We start from the raw sequence: 24,422 nt of genomic DNA, 5'->3' as shown, positions 1-24,422 counted from the left end.
CACCTATGCAGGGCACTTGGGTTATTTCTTATATTTTGGTTATTGTAGATAATGCTATTGGGTCAGAAAGATAGGATAAGTGTTCAAGTGCTTGTCTGGCATGTGTCTGATCCTGGTTTAATCCCTGGTACCACATGGTCTCCCATGCTTCTCTTGGTGTGTCCCTGGAGGCCTGGAGTAGCTCCAGGGTGGCCTGAATAATTCTCAGCACCATTGGGCCAGAGCAACACTGCATCCCCGGGCCCTTGCACTGAACCACCCTCTGAAATCACTGGACTGGCCCCCTGGCCCTTAAGATAGCTTGAAAGGCCTAATAAATACATATATACGTAAACAAATAGGTGTGCATGTATTTTTTCATTAGTATTTTTGCGGGGCAGAGCCTGGCAAGCTCCCCGTGATGTGATGTATTCGATATGCCAAACACAGTAACAACAAAGTCTCCAATGGAGACATTACTGGGCCCGCTCGAGCAAATCGAAGATCAACGGGAGGGCATTTACCTTTACCTTTTAGTATTTTTGAATTTGTTAGATAGCTATATAGGAATGGAATTGTTGACTCATAGAGTAGTTTCGGTTTTGTTTGTTTTTGTTTGATTTTTCCATAATATTATAAACCAATGATCAAGCAATCTTTAATGAGGAAAAGAAATGGAAGAGATGAGCCTATCAGACATATATGGGGTGCTTCATCCTCCAAACATTGAGTACTCCAGTACACATATTGTTCTCCAGTCACATGGGAAATTCTCTCCAAAACAGAGCACACTCTGTGTTACAAGATGTATCTTCATAAAAATCAGGAAGATAGCCATTATAACCGTTATCTTCACTGCCCCTGAAATTTTGAAAATGAGATTTATTCAGAAATAGGCAGAAAAAATACCCAAGCACTTGGAAATTAAATAACAATAAATTTAAAAGAATTTATTAATTGGCACTATGGTGATTCATTAAAAAATAAAAATAAATAAAAATAATTGGCACTTCCCAGACTGGAGCGATAGTACAGTGGGTAGGGTGTTTGCCTTGCATGTGGCCAACCCATGTTTCATCCCCAGCATCCTATACGGTCCTCTAAGCACCGCCAGGAGTGATTCCTGGGTGCAGAGCCAGGAGTAACCCCTGAGCATCACTGGGTGTGACCCCTCCCAAAAATCGGCATTTCCCAAAAATAAGAATATTAAAAATCCGAATCTCTGGAGAAAGAACGAAAGAACGAATAGAACAGAACAGAACAGAACAGAAAAGAACAGAACAGAACAGAACAGAAACAAATGGCAAAAGGTACCAGAACTGGAAAGTTGATCTTAAAAGCTGAGCTTACCTGGGGCAGGGACAAGATGGGTGTAGACAGAGGGAATCTCGGGAACACTGGTGGAGGGACCGGTGTGATGTTGGAATGAAGCATACATGAAACTAGCACTAACAGTGTTATGAATCACAGTACTGCCACAAAATGAGAAGAAAGGCAGAGGTGCAGGGATGATGAAAAGATGAATCTAAGAAATTAATGCTGCTCTCATGTAATTTTACAAACCAGTGTCACCTCCCAGGTGAAAAATGCCACCAACTTCCTGGGGAAATGCCTCTCACTTCCTAAAGGGCAAACACTCTAGACCTGGAAGAAATTTCTCGGCAAGCTACCGAGAGTGTTGGATATGCCAGACACAGTAACAACAAAATCTCCAATGGAGACGTTACTGGGCCCGCTCGAGCAAATCGACGATCAACGGGAGGGCCTTTACCTTTACCTTACCTTATTAGTGGAAGAACGTGGACACTGCCTGTGCCTCCTTGGCCTCGCCCAGCTCAGGACAAGCATTGTTAAGTGATGGTGACTCTATTTAGTGAGCACCACTGTGCAGTTTCTTCTGCGTTTAATACTAATTGATTGGCACTAGGGGAAAAGCTTTCCCTGGCACAATCAAACAGTAAACTCTTCTGGCCCCACACGGTGTTTCTACAGAAGTCCTGCAGTCCTAGGCAATTCTGACTCCACTGATGAAGGCACGTTCTTATTTACAAATGAATACGGGGAAATGGAAAAGTCCATTTCCACAGCAGGAGAAAAGACTTATCAACTCTGTCTGTAGCCCTGTGTAACAGGAAGGCACTGAAGCTCAAGTGTGGAAGTTTTACGCTAATCTTTAAATGCAGGACCTTAATTCAAGCAATGTTTAAAATGCTCCTTTCAGATTAGAACTGCTTTGTGTACTGCAACATTTCATTCTGGGAGGGGTTTCTTTCCACTTGGGTTCAAAATATGTTACACATGCTCGTCACATCTTCTCAATTATAAATCCTTTTCCCCAGAATATTTTAGAATGGAGACCAGCCTATTTAATTGCACTATAAATCAACATCCTCAGTGCACTGATTCACAGAGCAACTGAATTGTAAACTCAGACCCCTTACAGCTTCTTCTTATTATTTATGGAAACTAACCTAAAGCCAGGGGTTTCCTGGAGTCTGATTGAACAAGAATGAGAAATTGTTTTTGAACTCTGCCTTTCTGAAACCTTTCTGAACAACAGATATAGGACAAAATGAAGCCATAGGCATCAAAAACATTCACTGACTAGGGATGAGTTTTGCAAAATTCTGTCTAGAGAGCCATTTATTTTTTGTTTTTGTCTTTTTGCTGTTGTTGTTGTTCTTTTGTTTTATTAGTGAAACACCATGAGGTACAGTTGTAGACTTACAAGTTATTGTGATTGGGTTTCAGTTTTACAATGATAGAGTACCCATCCCACCAGTGCCCATTCTCCACCCCCACCAATCCCAGTATCCCTCCCACCCACCCCCATCCCCCATCCCGCCCTGCCTCTGTGGCAGGGCACTCCTTTTTGTTCTATCTCTCCTTTTGGGTGCTGTAGTCTGCAGAAGAGACATTGGGTGGCAATCGTGTTTGGTCTATAGACTGCTTTCAACATGCATCTCCCATCCTGGGCGGATCTTCCCAGCACCCTTTATTTGGTGCTCCCTTCTCTATCTGAGCTGCCTTTACCCCTAGAGTGTGTGGCTGGCCTCTAAGCCACGGAGTGAACAACCTGGTTTTTATCACAGCTGTTCTTGGGTGTTAGTCTCTTATTTTGTTACTTTATGTTCCCCAGATGAATGTAATATTTCTATGTCTGTCCCTGTCTTTCTGACTCATTTTACTTAGCATAATATTTTCCATGTAGTACCACTTGTAAGTAAATTTTATGACTTCATTTTTTCTAACTGCTACATAGTACTCCATTGTGTAGATGTACCAAAGTTTCTTTAACCAGTCGTCTGTTCTCGGGCACTCAGGTTTTTTCCAGATTCTGGCTATTGTAAAGAGTGCTTCAATGAACAAACAAGTGCAGATGTCACTTCAACAATACTTTTTTGCCTCTCCGGGGTATATTCCCAGGAGTGATATTTCTGGGTCAAATGGGAGCTCCAATTTTTTGAGAATCGGCCATGCTGTTTTCCAAAAGGGTTGAACCAGTCGGCATTCCCACCAGCAGTGAAGGAGGGTCCCTTTCTTGCCACATCCACGCCAACACAGGTTGCTTTTGTTCTTTTGAATGTGGGCCAGTCTCTGTGGTGTGAAATGATATCTCATTGTTGTTTTGATCTGCATCTCCCTGATGATTAATGATGTAGAGCATTTTCTCATGTACCTTTTAGCCATTCAGATTTCTTCTTTGAGAAAGTCTCTGTTCATTTCGTTGCCCCACTTTTTCATGGGGTTGGATGTTTTCTTCTTGTGGAGTTCAACCAGTACTTTGTATATCCTTGATAGCAACCCCTTGTCAGATGTGTATTCGGCGAATATTCTTTCCCATTCTGTAGACTGTCTTTGTATTTTGGTCACTGTTTCTTTTGAGGTGCAGAAGCTTCTTAGTTTAAGATAGTCCCATTTGTCTATTTCTGTTTTCACTTGCTTGGCCAGAGGTGTGACATCTTTGAAGACACCATTAGCTTCAATGTCATGGAGGGTTTTGCCAACTTTGTCTTCAATGTACCTTATGGATTCCGGTCTGATGTCTTTGATCCATTTTGATCTTACTTTTGTACATGGTGTTAGGCAGAGATATAAGCCCAGTTTTTTGCATGTAGTTGTCCAGTTTTGCCAGCACTATTTGTTAAAAAGGCTTTCCTTCCTCCACTTCTCATTTCTTGCCCCTTTATCAAAGATTAGATGATCATATGTTTGAGGGGAGATATCAGTATATTCAACCCTCTTCCATAGGTCTGCAGTAAAGAGCCATTTCTTAAGCTAGCGGGAAGATTGGGAGCCTCATAAATTTGGAAATGTTGGATAAATATAAAGCACCCTGTTGTCTGACGGCTATGTGTTCAAGGTCACGTAGAAATGAACTACCCATAAAGTGGATGCATTATCCCTCTGTTCAGTGTGACTGGGTAAATATTTATTAAGATACTGGCTATTCCTATTTTTTAAAAATGGGGAAAGGAAATGAACAGATACTCCCAAAAGAAGACGAATGGACAGCCAATGGGGATATGAAAAAGTGTCATTTATCACTTACTAGTAAAGAAATGCAAATCAAAATGGCAATGATGACCTCACAACTTTTAGAATGGCACATATCAAAAACACTGGAGGCAACCAGTGTTAGCAGGGATATGGAAAAATGGAATATTTACTCATTTTATCTTTCTGAAGGGTGAAGGGACACAACATCTGGTGGTGTCCAGCAGCTACTCCTTTCTCTGTGTTCAGGGACCGCTCCTGGAAGTGCTGGGCATACCATGTACTGCACTGTTGCACTGTCCACCCATTTTTCATCGATTTGCTTTAGCAGGTACCAGTAACGTCTCACAACAAATTGTGAGACTTGTTGTTCGTGTTTTTGGCATATCGAATACATCATGGGTAGCTTGCCAGGCTTTGCTGTGCAGGCAAGATACTCTTGGTAGCTTGCCAGGGTCTCAGAGAGGGGCGGAGGAATTGAACCTGGGTCGGCCACGTGCAAAAATTTGGGCAACCCATATGCACTCAACCAGCAACTATTTCCTGACCCTAAAAACTTATTTGTGTTATATACTTCAGTGATGGGTTGTTTTCAGTCAGTTTAGATCTTCCCCAGCACTGTAATTGACTTCCCCAATATAGAATGTATATGCAGTCGAAATTTATTCTTTTATTATTTCAATTTTGCAGATAAAGAAACTGACCATGTCTGTGGGGTAAAAAGAAACATAGTATGGTAATATCAAAGAGTCAAAGGCAATAGGACCTGAAAACTGGTTTACAGAATTAGGTTTGCCAAGTGCGGGCCAAGCTAATGTTAGTTGGATGGAAGGGGTCCCTGAGACTGTGATGGGCAGAAGCAGATACTCGGAAGGAGTGGTGTTTCAACTTTGTATGCATAAAACTCTATTTTGTTTATCTTGCACAGCATCATCATACTTCAAATAAAATAATTTTTAAAAGAAATACACAGACATGGGCTGGAGTGATAGCACAGTGGTAGGGCGTTTGCCTTGTACGTGGCCTACATGGTCGACCCGAGTTTGATTCCTTCGTCCCTCTCGGAGAGCCCGGCAAGCTACCGAGAGTATCTCGCCCCCACAGCAAAGCCTGGCAAGCTCCCTGTGACGTATTCGATATGCCAAACACAGCAACAACATGTCTCACAATGGAGACGTTACTGGACCCGCTCGAGCAAAATCGATGAACAACAGGAGGACAGTGCTACAGTGCTACACACACATACAATTTACGTATGCATGATTATAGTTTTGTTTTATTTATTTGGAAGTGGCTCCCAAACAGTGTCAGATAACCTGGGGTGGGGAAGGAAGGAGCACTCCACTTGATTCCATGCCACTCCTATGCAGATCTACCTGTTCAATGCTTAAGCCAAGAAATGTGGTGCTTTTCATCTCAACTGTGCTGTGGGGTGACCGTCAGGGGCAATCTGTTGGTGTTCACTGGGGCATACAGTGCTGAAAATCAAACTCAGTGCCTTGAGTATGTCAGGTATGCATGCCAAATCTTTGAGCTAGTTCTGTGACCCCATGGTAAAGGTAAAGGTAAAGGCCCTCCCGTTGTTCATCGATTTGCTCAAGTGGGCCCAGTAACATCTCCATTGGAGATTTTGTTGTTACTGTGTTTGGCATATCGAATACGTCACGGGGAGCTTGCCAGGCTCTGCCGTGTAGGCGAGATACTCTCGGTAGCTTGCCGGGCTCTCCAAGAGGGGCAGAGGAATCGAACTCGGGTCGGCCATGTTGGCTGCGTGCAAGGCAAACGCCCTACTGCTGTGCTATCGCTGTGCTGTGGCCCCATGATAAAGTGTTAAACCAAAGTTATCCATTGCAAATCCTGGGTATGGGCACTGTATCACATGTCCCCCTTCCCTAGTTGTTAGAAAAGTCAAGTTTGAATTCTGTCCTGTAAGCAGCACATTATCTTAGTAAACAGACAAAATGAAGAATCTGGTTTGGATGGTGTAAAACCACGGCTCAAATTTGCCTCTCAGAAAACTGGTATTCAAGAAAAGTGTGTAAAGCTTTTGCCCACGATAACAGAACAGCTACAACAGATCCCATTTGTGAATGCCAAACTTCAAGAACCTTTTGTAAAATTTATATATTTGTCTCTAAGGCCCTCCCGTTGATCGTCGATTTGCTCGAGCGGGCCCAGTAACGTCTCCATTGGAGACTTTGTTGTTACTGTGTCTGGCATATCGAATACTCTCGGTAGCTTGCCGGGCTCTCCGAGAGGGGCGGAGGAATCGAACTCGGGTCGGCCATGTTGGCTGCATGCAAGGCAGCTAGATACAGGCACACAGCATTCAACTATGACATCAACATTGAGAAGACGGTGAAGATATATTTAAGGGAATAGTAACTAAGGGAATTCAGGATAATTCACTAGAGAGTTCTGTGGAGAGTAAACCAAAGACAGCTGTTTTCTTTAAGAGCACTAATTTACAGTTGAGATTCTTATCAACCTTAATTGTTCTCAAAACAGTCACTCAAAGGCTGGAGAGATAGCACAGGGGTAGGGTGGTAGGGTATTTTGCCTTGCGTGTGGCCAGGCCTGGCTGAGCCAGGTTCTATTCCTCTGCCTCTCTCAGAGAGCCCGGCAAGCTACCGAAATTATCTCACGCACACATCAAGCCTGGCAAACTACCCGTGCCGTATTCAATATGCCAAACATAGTAGCAAGTCTCACAATGGTGATGTTTCTGGACCCGCTAGAGCAAATCGATGAACAATGGGAGGACAGTGCTCCCGTGCTAAGCAGAGCATTAAGAAACCAAATGCTCAAATCTAATCAAAGATTAAGACATGACGTTCAGGATAAAGAAAGTTATTGTTAATCAAATGGTACTTGCTGAAAGATGGGGCTAGATCCCAAGCCTGTGCTACTTTAGCTTGTGAAGTTATATTCCATGTAGGATAAGAGAAGAGTAAGAGAGGAGTTGATGGGAGAAGACTAATCTCCAGCCTTCCATACTACCTTAGCAAACAGAATTTGAGATACTGGTTGGGAGCCTTGTTCATCATCCAATGGCTGATAGATCACTTCTTTCACTACAAAAACAAACCTGCCAATCACCTTGTAGTGGTCCTTTTACTCTTCTACAATAAGAAATCAAAGTTAAACTGTGATTATTGAAAAAGGGTGGATGAAGACACATATAAATGTTTCATCAGTTAGATCTGGGCTAAGAAGAGCAATGTTAAATAGTTAAAAATTAATTTACAGGAGGGAGTGTTTCTTTCCCATTACTCAGCTCGCAGACAAGGGACTTGTAGAGTGCGGTCATCACTCCTAAGGACAACATGTTCATTAGCTAACAGACTTATATGGTGCCAACGAGTCAGTCCCCTGTGATTTATTCTAGGGCTACACTAACATCACAATGAGCTGTGATTTAGAGTCGTACTGTGCCTTGGCTACTGGAAGCTGTTCAAACACCATGCTCTAGCTATATAGATGTGTCCTGTCCATTGAGCATGACCTTAAAACTCCTTCACTATAGCAGAAACACTTTTCCAATTGTTTTCTGGTGCTTTCATGTGGCTGGAAAACATGCTTAGATCCCGAGACATGTGGATCCTTACTTTGGGGGCAGAGAGGCTTTGTGGTTAGTTTTGTTTGTTGAATTATATTGGAAAAAATGCAGGATTGTCCATACTGTTTTCCAAAAGGGTTGGACCAGTCGGTATTGCCACCAGCAGTGAAGGAGGGTCCCTTTCTTGCCACATCCACGCCAGCACCGGTTGCTTTTGTTCCTTTGGATGTGGGCCAGTCTCTGTGGTGTGAGATGATATCTCATTGTTGTTTTGATCTGCATCTTCCTGATGATTAGTGATGTAGAGCATTTTCTCGTGTGTCTTTTTGCCATTAGGATTTCTTCTTTGTGAAAGTTTCTGTTCATTTTCTCGCCCCATTTTTGATGGGATTGGGTGTTTTCTTCTTGTGGAGTTCAACTAGTACCTTGTATATCCTTATTATCAACCCCTTGTCAGATGTGTATTTGGCGAATATCCTTTCCCATTCTTTAGGCTGTCTTTGTATTTTGGTCACTGTTTCTTTTGAGGTGCAGAAGCTTCTTAGTTTAAGATAGTCCCATTTGTCTATTTCTGTTTTCACTTGCTTGGCCAGTAGCATGACATATTTGAAGATACCATTAGCGTCAATATCATGGAGGGTTTTGCCAACTTTGTCTTCAATGAACTTTATGAATTCCGGTCTGATGTTGAGGTCTTTAATCCATTTTGATCTTACTTTTGTGCATGGCATTAGGCAGAGATCTGAGCCCACTTTTTTGCATGTAGCCGTCCGATCTTCCATTTGACCCAACAATACCACTCCTGGGAATATATCCCAGAGAAGCAAAAAAGCATAGTCGAAGTGACATCTGCACTTGTTTGTTCATTGAAGCACTCTTTACAATAGCCAGAATCTGGAAAAAACCTGAGTGCCCAAGAACAGATGACTGGTTAAAGAAACTCTGGTACATTTACACAATGGAGTACTATGTAGCTGTTAGAAAAGATGAAGTCATGAAATTTACATACAAGTGGTACTACATGGAAAGTATCATGTTAAGCAAAATGAGTCAGAAAGAATAGGATAGACACAGCAAGACTGCATTCATCTGGGGAACCTAAAGTAACAAAATGGGAGACTAACACCCAGGAGTGGCCGAGATTAGTACCAGGAATTTTGCTCCATGACTTGGAGGCCAGCCACACGTGTTAGGGGAAAAGGAAGCTCAGATAGAGAAGGGAGCACCAAATAAAGGGTGTTGGGAGGATCCTCCCAGGATGGGAGAAGCATGCTGAAAGTAGACTGTAGACCAAACATGATTGCCACTCAATGCCTCTCTTGCAAGCCACAGGACCCAAAAGGAGAGAGAGAGAACAAAAGGGAATGCCCTGACACAGAGGCAGGGTAGGATGGGGGGACAGGGGGTGGGAGGGATGCTGGGACCCGTGGTGGTGGAGGATGGGCACTGGTGGAGGGGTGGGTACTTGATCATTGTATAACTGAAAACCAAGCACAAAAATTTTTAAGTATATAACTGTACCTCGTGGTGTTTCACTAATTTAAAAAATTAAAATAAATAAATAAAAACAAAAAAATTTTTTTAAATGCAGGGCTGGAGCAATGGTATAGCGGGTAGGACATTTGCCTTGCACAAGGCCGACCCAGCTTCGATTCCCAGCATCCTATATGATCCCCTGAGCACCTCCAGGAGTGATTCCTGAGTGCAAAGCCAGGAGTAACTCCTGTGCATTGCTGGATGTGACCCAAAAAGCAAAACAAAACAAAGAAAAAAAACTATATGTTGGGAAGTTTTCTGATCTTTCCCCACTCTTTTTGTAGATGTTATTTTTTTCTCATGCGCAGGGAAAATGTCTAAAAGAGTATTTGATGATGATCCTTCTCTCCTCTCAGTGTCTCCAGCACTCTGGCTAATAAATCTCTCTCAGACACAAAGCATCAGAGCCATCAATTCAATCCACATGTGATTGTTGTCTTTCTTGGCCCTTTTCTCATTTGCTTGTGTGTGTGTGTGTGTGTGTGTGTGTGTGTTTTAGCTTTGTTAAAGTGTTGGTTCCTGTTCTTAGTTTAAAAGATTGAGAAGCAGAATAATGGTGAGAACTATGGATGAAAGACTTCAGAAAATCATCTCACCATAAAAGCCATGAAAAGAATGGCAGCCATCGGAATCAAATGTCAAGAACTTTAAATTAAACAAACACTGGCAACATTAGGAAGGGTTTTTATGCAACTCACTGGAAAACTCACACAGTATGATCCAAAATGAATCTAAGGCAATTTACATGCAAAATCCTGGTATTCTCTAACATTTATAGCTGGTATGTCAACATTTGCAAGCATTTATACAAGACCAAAAAAACCCGTGAATAACCATAGATCAGTGTCATTTTACCATATTCTCATCCTTATCTTTAAGTTTACATGGAAGTTCAAGTGAATCAAATAGTTAAGACAGTTGTAAATTTCCTCACAAATCTACTCCTGTGTAGTGAAGAGAATTAAAACATGTCTACATAAAAAAATTGTTTGTAAATGTTCATAATAGCATTACTCAAAAAGCCTTTTAAAAAAATGGTCCCAAATGGTCATTAATTGATGATATGTCAAAAATCACTCAATATAAAACACCAACTTTTATTATTTTGTGTTAGTTATTTTAAATAATATCTTTTTGTGTATGCCCACAAAGTTTCTTAATATGAGACCATTATGAGTTTAAGAAAGTAAATTAGATATAGCAAGAAGTCCATATAGTTTGTTGTTGTTTATTTGCTTGTTTGTTTCACTTACCAAGAAAGGACTCTCCTGGGATTCTTGGCCAACCAGCTAGCAGGAGGGTTCAAAGCAAGAACCTTCGGATGCTCAGACCCAATGATTCTAGGGATTATCTGGGTCACCCTGCAGAATTGGAAGCCTCCAGAACTACATTCAGTGGTTCTTAGGAGACTATGTGGTGCCAGGAATTGAACCCAGGTCAACCATATGCAAGGCATATGTCTTAACTCCTTTACAATCTTTCAAGCCTCCAAGATAATTTTTTATTCCATAGACTGAAAAATCCAGATAGAGCACCAGTAGATGAACTCTATAGTTTTGCCATAAAACACACTCAATTAAGTTTGAGTTTTAGCTCCAAGTAGAATTGTGCTCTCCCTCCTGTACCTGGTCCAGTGCTCTCATCTTTTTTTGATCGATAAGAAGTATCTAGAAAACAAGTTTTACTTCTATTCGATATGCCAAACACAGTAACAACAAAATCTCCAATGGAGACGTTACTGGGCCCGCTCGAGCAAATCAATGAACAACGGGAGGGCCTTTACTTACTTACTTATTTACTGTAAACCAGTGGTTCTAAAATTGTGGTCCCCAGATCACATCAGTATTAACATTGTGTGGTGCTTCTGAGAAATGCAATATTTGAACATTGCAGCTTCCTTCGACAGCAGCAGCCTAGCAGTGGGAATCGTGGAATGATTCCCAGCAAGCTGTGTTTGGACTTCAGGTAACTCTAACCTCAAATTACAGAGGCACTGCTAGAAATTGTTCCCCTCTAGAACAGGGGAAAGAAGAAAGGAGTGGGAAAGTAAAAGTTGGGCATGTTTTCCAGAGATAATCAGGCCTTTTACGACAGTCGAATTGATTTAAATATGAAGTACCTTAAGACATAGCATGAATTTTCTTTGTCATTCTTGTTCTCTATAATCCACATACCAACTCCTTAGAAAAGGTTCATGAATTCTAGGACCTCCTCTAATCCCTGTAATCACTGGTAGATCTGGCTTAGAATATTTTCTTAGAATATTTTCTTTCTATTTATTTATTTATTGATTGATTGATTGATTTTATTTGGCCCTGAACCCTACCTGACTATGCTCAAGGATTACTTCTGGCTCGGAACTCAGGGATCATTCATGCATAGCTAGCTCGGGGGGACCATATGAGATGCTGGGAAGTGTACCTGGGTCAGCCACTGCAAGGCAAGCACCCTACACACTGTACGATAATTCCAGCCCCACTTAGAATCTTTTCTTTTGGAGTAGTAATAGAGAGTGTGGAAAGGAAGATGGCATCTATACATTCCCTCAAGTTGCAATGAAACATTTTTGACTATATCTACAACCCCTGCAAATATGACATCAAGAGCCCCAACTTAGGGCTTCAAAACCTGACATGCTGATCAGCTAGTAAATATGTTGGAGCCCCTGAAACAGTCTCTAGTTGCTAATGAGGGTTCATTGTATATAGGAGGTGTTGGTGATAATTATTGAAAGGGTCAGATTTCCCTGAAGGACTCCTGGTTTGGCATCTAAGAATAAATATTCAGAGGATAGTTGCTGTGTTAAAATTCTGCTAGCTAGAGATGTTGATCTTGAAATTCTGGGTATGCAGGCAAATTTCCAGGAAGACAATGCTTTACATGTGCCCTATGTGTGCTGAAAGTCTTGCTGTTCTCTAAGGTCCAACCGGCTTGTGGGTACTTGTCACAGAGATGCAGTCATGCATAGTATGGACATTAGGGGCAACTGGCATTGTAGGACTCACTGAAGAATCAAGTAAATTAAAAGACCTTGCAGGGCCTTAAAAGGCCATCAGCTCAACGTTATATGAAACCAATGATTATAATTAAAATTGGAAGGCCTAAGTCTGGATTCTTGGTTCAAATTATTTCTTTCCTCATAAAGTAACAGAATAGGAAACTAACACCCAAGAATGGCTGAGATTAGTACTAGGAATTTTACTCCTTGACTTGGAGGCCAACCACACATACTAGGGGGAAAGGGAGCTCAGATAAAGAGGGGAACACCAAATAAAGGTGTTGGGAGGATCCTCTCAGGATGGGAGAAGCATGCTGAAAGTAGACTATAGACCAAACATGATTGCCACTCAATGTTTCTTTTGCAAACCACAACACCCAAAAGGAGAGAGAGAGAGAGAGAGAGAGAGAGAGAGAACAAAAGGGAATTCCCTGCCACAGAGACAGGGTGGGATGGGGGGATGGGGGGTGGGAGGGATGCTGGGATCCGTGGTGGTGGGAAATGGGCACTGGTGGAGGGATGGGTGTTTGATCATTGTATAAGTGAAACCCAAGCACAAAAATGTGTAAGTCTGCAACTGTACCTCATGATGTCTCACTATTAAAAAATTTTATAATAAAAAAATAATAAAAAATTTTAAAAATGAACAAAAAAATAAAAAATAAATAAAAACATTTACCCAAAAAATATTTTTTTATTAGTGAAACACTATGTGGTACAGTTGTTGACTTACAAACTTTTGTGCTTGGGTTTCAGTCATACAATGATCGAGTACCCATCCCTCCACCAGTGCCCATTCTCGACCACCACTGATCCCAGTATCCCTCCCACCACACATCCCCCCATCCCACTCTACCTCTGTGGCAGGGCACTCCTTTTTTGTTCTCTCTCTCCTTTTGGGTCCTGTGTTTTGCAAGAGAGGTATTGAGTGGCAGTCATGTTTGGTCTATAGTCTACTTTCAGCATGCATCTCCCATCCTGGGCGTATCTTCCCAATACCCTTTATTTGGTGCTCCCTTCTCTATCTGAGCTGCCTTTTTCTTTTTTTAATGGACATCCTGTTCTATATCCTGGGGTATCTAGTGGAGTACTGGAAGTCAAAATTAGAAGAGGGGAGAGGGAAATGGAGAAAGAAAGGGGGAAAAGAAAGGAAAAGAAAGCCTACAAAAAAGGATGAAACCAGAAGGGACAGAGAAGGAGTGAGAAAGAGAAGGAAAGGGAGGTGAAGGATTATAAAATGGTGCCTGCTGTTTACAGAGTGTTCATTTCTTTCTGAGTCTTGTCCAACATATTTGATCTCTCATGTAAGACTTGGTCATGGAAGAATCTTAGAGAAGAAAAACTATATTCTTTCTTTTAAAATTTACTCACTGGGGGCTGGAGAGATAGCACAGTGGGGAGGGCGTTTGCCTTGCACGCGGCTGACCTGGGTTCAATTTCCAGTATCCCATATGGTCTCCTGAGCACCGCCAGGAGTAACTCCTGAGTGCAGAGCCAGGAGTAACCCCTATGCATTGCCAGGTGTGACCCAAAAATCAAAAAAAAAAAATTTACTCACAAAAATCTTTTTATAACTATGTCTCAAGATTTAAGTTAACTAATCAAACCAACTTTCTATTGAAAAATGCAGATTAGATCATTCCCTGTGAGTTGCTCTGGAAGGAAAAGGTTGAGTCCACCTTCCAAAGTCCAACCTTCACAGACCGAGCTCATTCTGACCTTCTCATAATGCTGCTCTGACTTCTAAAGTTCGGATGCTCAAGTTCTTATGCTTACAGGAATCAGAAAGTTGAATGTGCTATGCTGAAAGGGGCCTAGTGAAATAATTTCATGAGCAATAGAGATTCGTCTTCAGTGTCAGGAGGTAATATGGAGAAGTGAGGGATAATGGCAAACTGGAGTCCCCATGCTCTCAGCTCCAGCCAACAGTTGTCATATGTCAGGTGAAGGTGACCTCAGACGCTGGCCCTTTGCCTTTTTCATAAGAAAGTGGACATTGAGTGTTCATGCAATATTCAGTTTGTGTCATTTCCAGGTTGTGTCTGTTCTTAGACTTACTTGGACCATAGTTGTATATTTTCCTAAGTTGAAAACAGATGGAGTAATCCCATTTCTGTCTCCTTTGTCTTCCAGGACATTATATTTTTGTGGACACCTCCTTTGCCAAGCAGGGGGAGAAAGCCATACTAGTAAGTTCTGACTTAGAGGCTGAGGAATGGAGCTGCCTTCGACTAGTCTACCAGATAACTTCATCTGACAGGGCTCCCGCCGAACCCAGCCAACTGAATCTTTATGTGAGATTTGAAGATGAAAACTTTGATCGCTTACTTTGGTCCACTAAGGAACCATCAGATAGCTGGCTCATAGCCAGTTTGGATTTGCAAAATAGTCCCAAGAAATTCAAGGTAGGTGGGATATGGGAGAAAAGTACAAGGTTCTTATGTGGCTTTATGTTATTCTGAGATCTTATGTAAATGTCTGTTGAGGAGACGTATCTTCTTATCTTGTGTCAGGATGTGATCTTTCGTAGCTAATAAATGCATCACACAAAAATATTAGTAATGTGAATTAATGTTTGTTTCATAATTAAAACTATCACTTGATCACTTGATCCCCCGTTATTCATCGATTTACTCGAGCGGGTGCCAGTAACATCTCCATTCATCCCTGTTGCGTGCTAGCGTAGCCCAATGGCATCTGTTCGTTCTAGGAACATGCAGAGCCTCAAACAGATCATTCAGGGTCTTGACGAAGAAGTCTGACCATCTTGTAGGTGGGCGTCCACGCGACCTTTTGACGTCCCGTGGAATCCAGTCAGTAATGGCTCTAGTCCAGCGGTTGTCTGTAAACCTCATTACATGTCCAGCCCATCTGATTTTTGATGCCTTGGCAAATGAGACAGTTATTATTAAAACTATAATAAGTAGCAAATAATAATAGAAGCTAATAATATCAATAATAAACTAATATAATAAAGGTAAAGGTAAAGGTCCTCCCGTTGTTCATCGATTTGCTCAAGCAGGCCCAGTAACGTCTCCATTGGAGACTTTGTTGTTAATGTGTTTGGCATATCTAATACGTCATGGGGAGCTTGCCAGGCTCTGCGTGCGGGCGAGATACTCTCAGTAGCTTGCCGGGCTCTCCGAGAGCTAAAATAATTAAAACTATACCATAAGGAAAAATAAGAAACTTTAAAAGAAGAAATACACTTCAAAGACATATTCTGTATAAAGTAACAGAATGGGAGACTAACACCCAAGAATAGTAGAGACAAGGACCAGGAGGTTTACTCCACGGCTTGGAAGCCAGCCTCAAATGCTGGGGGAAAAGGCAGCTGAGATAGAGAAGTAAAGGGTGTTTGGAGGAACCGCTTGGATTGGGAGATGCATGTGGAAAGTAAACTATAGATCAGTACAATGGCCATTCAATGCCTCTGTTGCAAACTGTCACTGTCACTGTCCTCCTGTTGTTCATCGATTTGCTCAAGCGGGCCCAGTAACATCTCCATTGTGAGACTTGTTGTTACTGTGTTTGGCATATCTAATACATCACGGGGAGCTTGCCAGGCTTTGCCGTGCGGGCGAGATACTCTCGGTAGCTTGCCGGGCTCTCCGAGGGGGCAGAGGAATCGAACTCGGGTCAGCCATGTTGGCTGCATACAAGGCAAACGCCCTACTCGCTGTGCTATCACTCCAGCCCCTATTGCAAACTACAATACCCAAAAGAAAAGTGAGAACAAAAGAGAATGCCCTGCCATCCCAGAGGTGGGGTGGGGAGGGGGAGATGGGGTGGGGGTGGTGGGAGGGATACTGGGATTATTGGTGGTACAGAATGGGTACTGGTGGAGGGATGGGTACTAGATCATTGTATGAGTGAAACACAACTACGAAAGTTTGTAAGTATGGAACTGTACCTCTTCAAAGATGTAAGTTGTTCCATGAGAAACACTGTGTAAGAAAGGTAGAGAAGTTGTCAAGCATTGGCTTAGGGAAGAAAAATGGTATCTGGACTCAGCCACGGAACATGGTATTTAGTGAGAACATGGGGGATGAAATAAAACCTACATGAAAACGTGATTCTTTCCTAACCCATTTTTCAATTCCATCATTTTATCCCTAGTGTTCAAAGCTTTGAAATATAAGCTTACCTAGATCTGCTTGTACCTTCTTCCCATCAAATAGTATGGGGCCGAAGACAAAGCACTGAGGAACTGAGCTATCTACTCCACAACATGTTCTCCTAGGTTTATCACACCCTACATAAGTCTTCTGACATAGTTGCAAAATATTGGGCTCTAATCACACAAGAAAATGCTTGTGTGGAACTAGCTTTATAAAGCAATTTCATTCAAAACAACAGGACCAAATCTGAGCTATTATAGTACTCCAAATCAGCCACATCAGCTATATCTAAATCTGTTCCTTATGTATAGTTTGCATCCTCTGCACTGCATGTTTTCCTTAACCTTGCTGTGAGTGACCCCCAAACACTCACTAGGAGTTGGGCCTGAGCACTACTGGATGTGACCCCAAACTGAGAAAAAAATTTCATCAATATAGAAACCATCACAAATCAAAATCACAAATCATCCTGTTATTCGTCGATTGCCTTGAGCAGGCCCCAGTAACGTCTCCTTCATCCTAGCCCTGAGATTATATTCAAGGCTCTTTAGGAGAATGAGACCCATCATTGTTACTGGTATTTGGCATATTGGGTACGCCACGGGGAGTTTGCCAGACTCTGCCGTGTGGGCAGGCTACATTCGGTAACCTGCCAGTTTGTCCATAAACAGTATTATAAATCATGGTCCCATAAACTGGCAAGCTACCCGTGACGTATTCAATATGCCAAACACAGTAACGAGTCTCACGATGGAGACTTTACTGGGCCCACTCGAGCAAATCAATGGGAGCATCGTGCTCCCATGCTACCGGTCCCATAAACAATTTTTTCAATCTTAAACTAGAAAAATAAGTATTCTGTAATTAGATTTTTCTGGGTCCCTTTAGGGACCAAAGTTTATTTTATATAGTTTATCATTTATGAATTTATTTCCAATGAATATGTTATCTTTTAATCACAGAAGTGCTCAGATATGCCAATAAAATATCTTCCACTTTGAAACAACCCCAAAAATAGAAATACTCTATTGTTCTTCAGTACATGCAGTAGTCAGCTGGTACTTCCTACTTCCTTTACCAGGGTGTTTACCGTATGCAGGTCTTTGCTTTCCTTTTCTAACCACTCTCAGAATTGATTTCTCAAGAGTCAAAAATTCACCTCACCATCTACAGCCACTGGGTTGGAGAAGATTGTGGTTAAAATAACACCAAATCAGAGACAGCTGACTCTGAGCATCTGCTGAACTCCCAACTTACCTCAAAGTTCTCTGAGTATATATGTGTGTATGTCCAGTGTAAACACAAATGATTTTGATAAAGTCTGCGTGAGATTGGTACTCAACAGTAATTAGCTAAGGCTGACACCTTGTTTTGTTTTATCTTATATGATTGTACTACTGAACCAAGGAAACACAAAGTTTGGGAATCTAATACCTTCCTTACCTATTTGCAGATTTTAATAGAAGGTATCCTAGGACAGGGAAACGTAGCCAGTATTGCACTCTTTGAAATCAAGATGACAACCAGCTACTGCATTGGTAAGTAGGTTTCATTTTCATTGCATCAGCACATGAATCTTGTTCTACAAATCAATGGCTGCCAGAGGGCATTGAATCATTCCCAACAGCAAAGGATTTTATAGGGCACACTTTGTAATGTGTACAGTAGTATAAATTGGTTGCTAAGTTCACTTGAATATCCTATTGCTTCTAGCTTCCTTCCTAGCATAGAAAAGCTTGTTAGAGTTTGCCTGGCTGGATTAATGAAAGAAAAATGGATGCAGCAACTGTAACCTGAGTTGCCACCTACACCTCAATACATTCTAATAAAAACAATTTTCAGTTTGCTGCGAACAAACGCATCTTTCCGTAAAATTGGACAGAAACATGGGCATCATATTACCTCTTTTCCTCTCTCTCTCTCCCCCTCCCACTTCTCTTTCACTGTTGCTTTGTCTTTATAATCAGTTGTCACTTAGATTCCACTTGAACAGAACTGCTTCGGTGATGTTGATGTCCTGTGGTCCCTGCCGGGCTGTTTGTCTGCCTCTGGTGCCATGATTATGGATGAAGGAGACTGACAGAGAAGGACAAAGCCTCGCTGTTGAGGGTCAGAGGAAGGAAAACCAGGAGATTAATACAGGAAAAGCATTTTAGCTGAATTGTTCAAAAGGAGCAGAATTTAGTCAAGTTGGGATAACAAGGTAGCTGTAGAAGGCATATCCTGTAGGGAGAAAACACAACATGTTTAGGCAAATGCAGAAGGTGCTGGAAGGCATTTTCGCATGAATCAGAACCAAGGGAATCTGTAATAGAAGATATGGCTCCAGGCTGCGGAGCTGGGATTTGAATTAAGGTTGGCAGGTGCTAAGAGTCGGCTAGCAGGGGAGGGCATGCAGTCACATTTTCAGACAATGACCTGGCTACCCCATGGAAAATGAGTTGGAAGACAAGGGAGGTATGCAAAAGTCAGGAAAACCCCTGGGAATGACTGTGATCTTGGAGAAGGGATGCAGGAAGAATCTCAAAGTGTGAAAGTCTCAAGGCTGTGAAATGGGGGAAAAATGGTGATATGTCTGAGAATTTGACCTGTCAACCATACTTGGAGGCTGACTGAGTGGCTTTGGAAAGGGAGAATAAGGAGAGTCAGAAATGATGCTGAACAAAACGGGAGACTAACACCCAGGAATGGCTCAGATTAGTACCAGGAATTTTGCTCCATGACTTGAAGGCCAGCCACATGTGCTAGGTGAGAAGGAAGCTCAGATAGAGAAGAGAGCACAAATAAAGGGTGTTGTGAAGACCCTCCCAGGGTGGGAGAGACATGCTAAAAGTGGTCTATAGACCAAACATGATTGCCACTCAATGCCTCTCTGGCAAAACACAGTACCCAAAAGAAGAGAGAGAGAACAAGGGGGAATGCCCTGCCACAGCGGCAGGGTGGGACGGGGGGGGGGGGGGGGGGGGGAGGGGGCGGGGGATGGGGGGGGAGGGATGCTAGGACCCGTGGGGGGGGAGGATGGGCACTGGTGGAGGGATGGGTACTTGATCATTGTATAACTGAAACCCAAGCACAAAAATTTATAAGTCTATAAGTGTACTTCATGGTGTTTCACTAATAAAAAAAATGATAAAAAATAAAATAAAATAAAATTCTAGGCACTACAAAAAAAAAAAAAAAGAAATGATGCTGAACTAAAAGGAGCCTTGGCTAATTCCCTGGATCTTATTTCTTATTTCTCTATTTTGGCCTCCACAGCATCTCTAACACAGTGGAAAAAAAAAAACTGAGTAGGAAAATGGAAGTTTCTGAAGATACGGTGATTTTTCTTTTTCTTTTCTTTTCTTTTTTTTTTTGAAAAAGCCATTTACTGGTCCACTCTCTCTGATATAGTCACTTACAGATTCAGGAATATAATAACCTCATTTGCCCAGTTTCTAGAATGCTGAGTCCCATTACCCTTTATCAATGCTATTGGTTCGTATCATACCCCATCTCCCCTTCATTGCTGTCATAGCATCATGACTTGGCGTCCACATATGCCTGACTGTGGTGCTCACATTTGTTAGCTGTGATGCCCATCAAAAACCACACTCCTGTAATTGAGGTGCTTGCTGGTGATCACACTCTTGGATTCTGTTGCTCACACATTCTGGTTTATTGCTCACCGGGGCTTGCTCACACAGGTGGTCACCAAGTGTCACACTTCTTGGCTATGGTACTCACACATCTTTTAGTTGTGAGCTGAGCGGGGCTTGCACCTCTTCCATTATGCTCACACGTACCTGACCACAGTGCAGCCAGAAATCATTGCAGCCCCAGGATCATAAACAGCAGAACTGCAAGCCTCGAATTTCTCACCCAACACAATGGGAGATACCCATTATAGACTCGAGCAGAACTGAGAAATACTCAAGGCCCCAAATCCTAGAAATGAGGAGAATCTAGACTGCCAGGGGGATGTCATCAAACCAAAGAGCCCAGAGAGGGACACTGGGTGAAAACATAAGAGAATAGAATTTGCGTCTAGAATAGTTCAATCCATTCATAGTTATCTCCTAACCCATCAAGCAGTAAAGGTCCTAGATGTTCCGTTTTAGGGTTTTTTTTTTTCAAGTTTTATAATGAATCGCCCTAAGATACAGTTACAGATTTACAAATTTTCGTGCTTACGTTTCAGTCATACAATGATCGAGTGCCCATCCCTCCACCAGTGCCCATTCTCCATCACCAGTGTTTCCAATATTCCTCCTGCCAAGCCCTCCCCACCCCCAGCCGCCACTTGCCTCTGTGGCAGGCATATTCCGTTTTACTTTCTCTCTCCTTTTGGGTGTTATGCTTCACAATACAGGTACAAAGTGGCCATTATGTTGGGTCCATAGTCTACTTTTGGCACACACCTCCCATCTTGAGTGAACCCTCCAAGCATCATTTACTTGGTGTTCCCTTGGACAGCCCCCTGCCCACATTAAGACACATCCACACACTAGCAGAGCACCATGTATTGGCTCAGTTAGCACATTAGCCCCACAGCTTGTTTGATCATCTGTAGAATGGAGATGAAAAGGTCCTGTTGTTAATATTCCTAGGGGAAAAAATGAGATCTTAGATTAGAAAGTGATTCCCATGGCACCGGGCCATCAAAAAATGCTAATCCCACTTGCTCTTCTTCATGCCCGTGTTCTCTCTTGAACACGTATCTCCCTTGCTTATCTTTATTTTTACATTTTTATAAAGTTATTCATGATGATTCATTACACTTGTATTCCAACGCCCATCCCACCACCATTGCACCTTCACACCACCCTTATTTCCAATTTTCCCAACAACCACCCAAGTCTAATCCAATAACAGGCCCTAAATAGTTTATTTTATATTACTTGCTGTGAACAACTCACTAAAAATGATCCGAGAAGGTTTCCTTAGAAGGAAGTGTGTAAAGATTGTTGTATCTCCCCTGGGGGCCATTAGGCCCTTGTATAAGAAATTACTGACATGTTACAGGTTAAGCCTTTTGTGATAATATTTTCTTAACCGAGATTGGTTACCTTCTACCTTACATCCCATTCAATGTGGCGTGCTTCTACTCGGATATCAGTTGTGTAGAGTTTGAGATGTCCTGAGGCCGCAACTGCAGCCACACACTCCAGCCAAAACTCTAAAATTTTGAATGGGGCCATACAACTGGAGTTAAATTTTTAACTGGATGGAGACTTTGGGGTCCCGAAGCATCTCTGCAGCTTGTTGATCTCTCTCAAGATTTATTTGAGTCTCTGGATCATGGCCATTTAATGATCTTATATGGTAACAGAGGCAGTTGATGGATGTGAGTGCTAGACTCCTAGATGAACAGGGGGATGGGGCTACAGGGCATGGGGGGGGGGGGGGTTTTCCTATTCCTGACTCTGTGAGAAACCTAGAGATTTTGGTCATAAAACCTGTACACCCGAGTTTTTTTTTAACAGATTCCTTCCTGAATGAGGCTTGTCCCAAGCCTTGAGCATGGTGGCAATTAGAGTGTGGAGGTTTTCAGCTGCCAGGACTCTGTTTAGGCAGGTGATGGGCTTACCTGCCCCCTCCAGTTTGCCCCAGATGAAACTCAGCCTGGCATGAAGTCCATAAACACCTCACTTGTCTCTATTTTTTGCTTGCTTCTTCCAGTCTGGAAAACCTTCTGTTCTCTCTTGAACACATGCTTCTTCTTTTTCTCTCCCTTCACATTTTTCATGCAATAAAAACGACCTTGCTTCCAAAAAAAGAAAAAGAAATAAAGAAATGCTAATTATCTTTCTTTCAGTTATTGACAGTTGAAGGTTTGTTTAAATAACAGGAGTGTCAATGCTTCCATTATGTTAAACTCAACGCTCACCCTCTAATGACTTCTGTCTGTGTACTGTTTTCTTCTCTCGGTTCTTCATTTGTAAAATGAGATCAGACTAAGTGCAGAGCCAACCAATGTGATTAGGAGAGAGCTACAGAAATAAATATCTTATCATGTTCATCTTCTATTTTCCAGGAGATGGGGCCCACTCATATGGTCCCTACCTGGAGGGCAGAGGATGAGTGTGGAGAGTCCACTCCAGTGAAAGATGGTCAGCATAGTCAGACCTCAGTCCCACGGAGGAACTGACTTGTGACTCTCCCAAAGGAGTGTTGATTGGACACAACTTACTGCACAGTCATGTGGAATCACTAATAGATTCAGTAATAGAAAAGGAGGGATGCTTTGCCCTTTCTCTCTTCTCTAGAAGAGCTAACTTGGGTCTTGGCTATAAAAAGCAGATGATTTTCACAAGTAGGAAAGATGGCTCTTAACTCTGGGTATCTTGTCTATCATCATGAGAGAAAGGAATAGTGAGATGGACTATCAGAAGAGATGGAAAGTGAATAAAACAATAGCACTATGACATAGCCTAATGTAGCACTTTGCAATACATGGTTGATAGACCAAGCACCCAGAAAGTGCTGAGGGTTATGCTGGGGTTTGTTCACATGTTGGCAGCTTTATGTGGTAGGAACATTCCCCCCCCCTCCACTTCAGAGTCTGAGAAGTTGTGTGAAAACCTCATGGCTTGTAAATGGAAGAATCCCAATCCCAAAAGCAATGATGAACTCTAGTCACTATTCCTTATAGGCTGATCTAACATTCTCCTCGGAACCATTATTACCCAGAGCTGTGAATGTAAAGGAAGGTTCCAGTGGGCAAAGAAAGTGAGAAATAAGCCTACGTATCTCAGCACAAACGTTCAGGTAGTGTGGATGTACCCAGGTGTGGCCATGTCTGTATAACGTGTGTTTTTCTTTCTCCTTTACCAGAATGTGACTTTGAGGAAAACCATCTCTGTGGCTTTGTGAACCACTGGAACCCCAACGTGAACTGGTTTGTTGGTGGAGGAAATATTCGGAAGCCCCATTCCATTCTCCCGCAGGATCACACCTTGAAGAATGAACTGGGTGAGCTGGGTCAGACGATGTCCTTTGCGTGGATCACGTTTTGGCATCTCTCTTGCCCTTCTGCCCTGCCCCCCCCACCCCTATGACAACCCAGCTGTGATTCTGTGCACATAGCAGGTAGGAGAGGTAGGGGAAGGTGGGAATCAGCAAGCTTGGTGGGAGAGTACAGACACTAAGTCATGAAAACGACTCACACTGCAGACATGAACTCTGTAAGGAGAAACTACCCAGCTAACCGCTCTTCTTCACCTGGAAATTTCACATTTCTATAATATGCTTCATATCTGTTGTTTGTTTGATATTTCTTATATCTGAGGAGAAGACTGGGATAATGCTTGATGAATCCCTCAAAATAGAAGCTTTGGAGAGAACAACTCCTTAAGAACTTCCCAAGTGGCAGTGAAGAGAGCCAATGGGAGGGACCCTGAATCCTGAATGTGGTGTGCCACAGGGCCCCCTAGTGACCAAGTGGGTAACCCTTTAGAGGGAAAATGGAGGCAAAGATATCAGTGCAATGTCAACTTTCAGGACAAAGCTTTCACAGAAGAGAGATGAGGAAAAAAGCTTACTTCCTTGTGTGTTAAGACGGCTCTCACCTGGATCTGGCTCCAAAAAAAAAACAAAGTCTACATTCATCATTCCAGTCCTTAACGCCAAGGTCTGATTGACTGGCAAGAAGATTCTTTTATTTAAAAATTGTGTTTATTTAGAGGTTGGGTGTCACACCCAACAGTGTTCGGGGCTTATCCCTGAGCCTGTGTTCAGGAGTTTCTTTTGT

The 24,422-nt window shown here is 42.3% G+C and overlaps 1 protein-coding gene across 1 annotated transcript in view; it reads left to right on the top strand.

The window, feature by feature from the left end:
* The window catches only part of MAMDC2 (MAM domain containing 2), a gene marked incomplete at its 5' end in the record, with an annotated part of 159,482 nt that overhangs the window by 55,816 nt on the left and 79,244 nt on the right, over positions 1-24,422 (top strand). The window contains 3 exons of the mRNA XM_056118779.1: positions 14,703-14,974; positions 18,144-18,228; positions 23,507-23,644. Of these exons, the coding sequence (XP_055974754.1) occupies positions 14,703-14,974; positions 18,144-18,228; positions 23,507-23,644 (495 nt within the window). The remainder of the gene's footprint in view (positions 1-14,702; positions 14,975-18,143; positions 18,229-23,506; positions 23,645-24,422) is intronic.

This window comes from Sorex fumeus, unplaced genomic scaffold (genome assembly GCF_029834395.1).
Source record: "Sorex fumeus unplaced genomic scaffold, SorFum_2.1 ptg000038l, whole genome shotgun sequence".
In the NCBI taxonomy this organism is placed as follows: domain Eukaryota; kingdom Metazoa; phylum Chordata; class Mammalia; order Eulipotyphla; family Soricidae; genus Sorex; species Sorex fumeus.
This window is presented reverse-complemented; position numbering and strand designations above follow the sequence as displayed.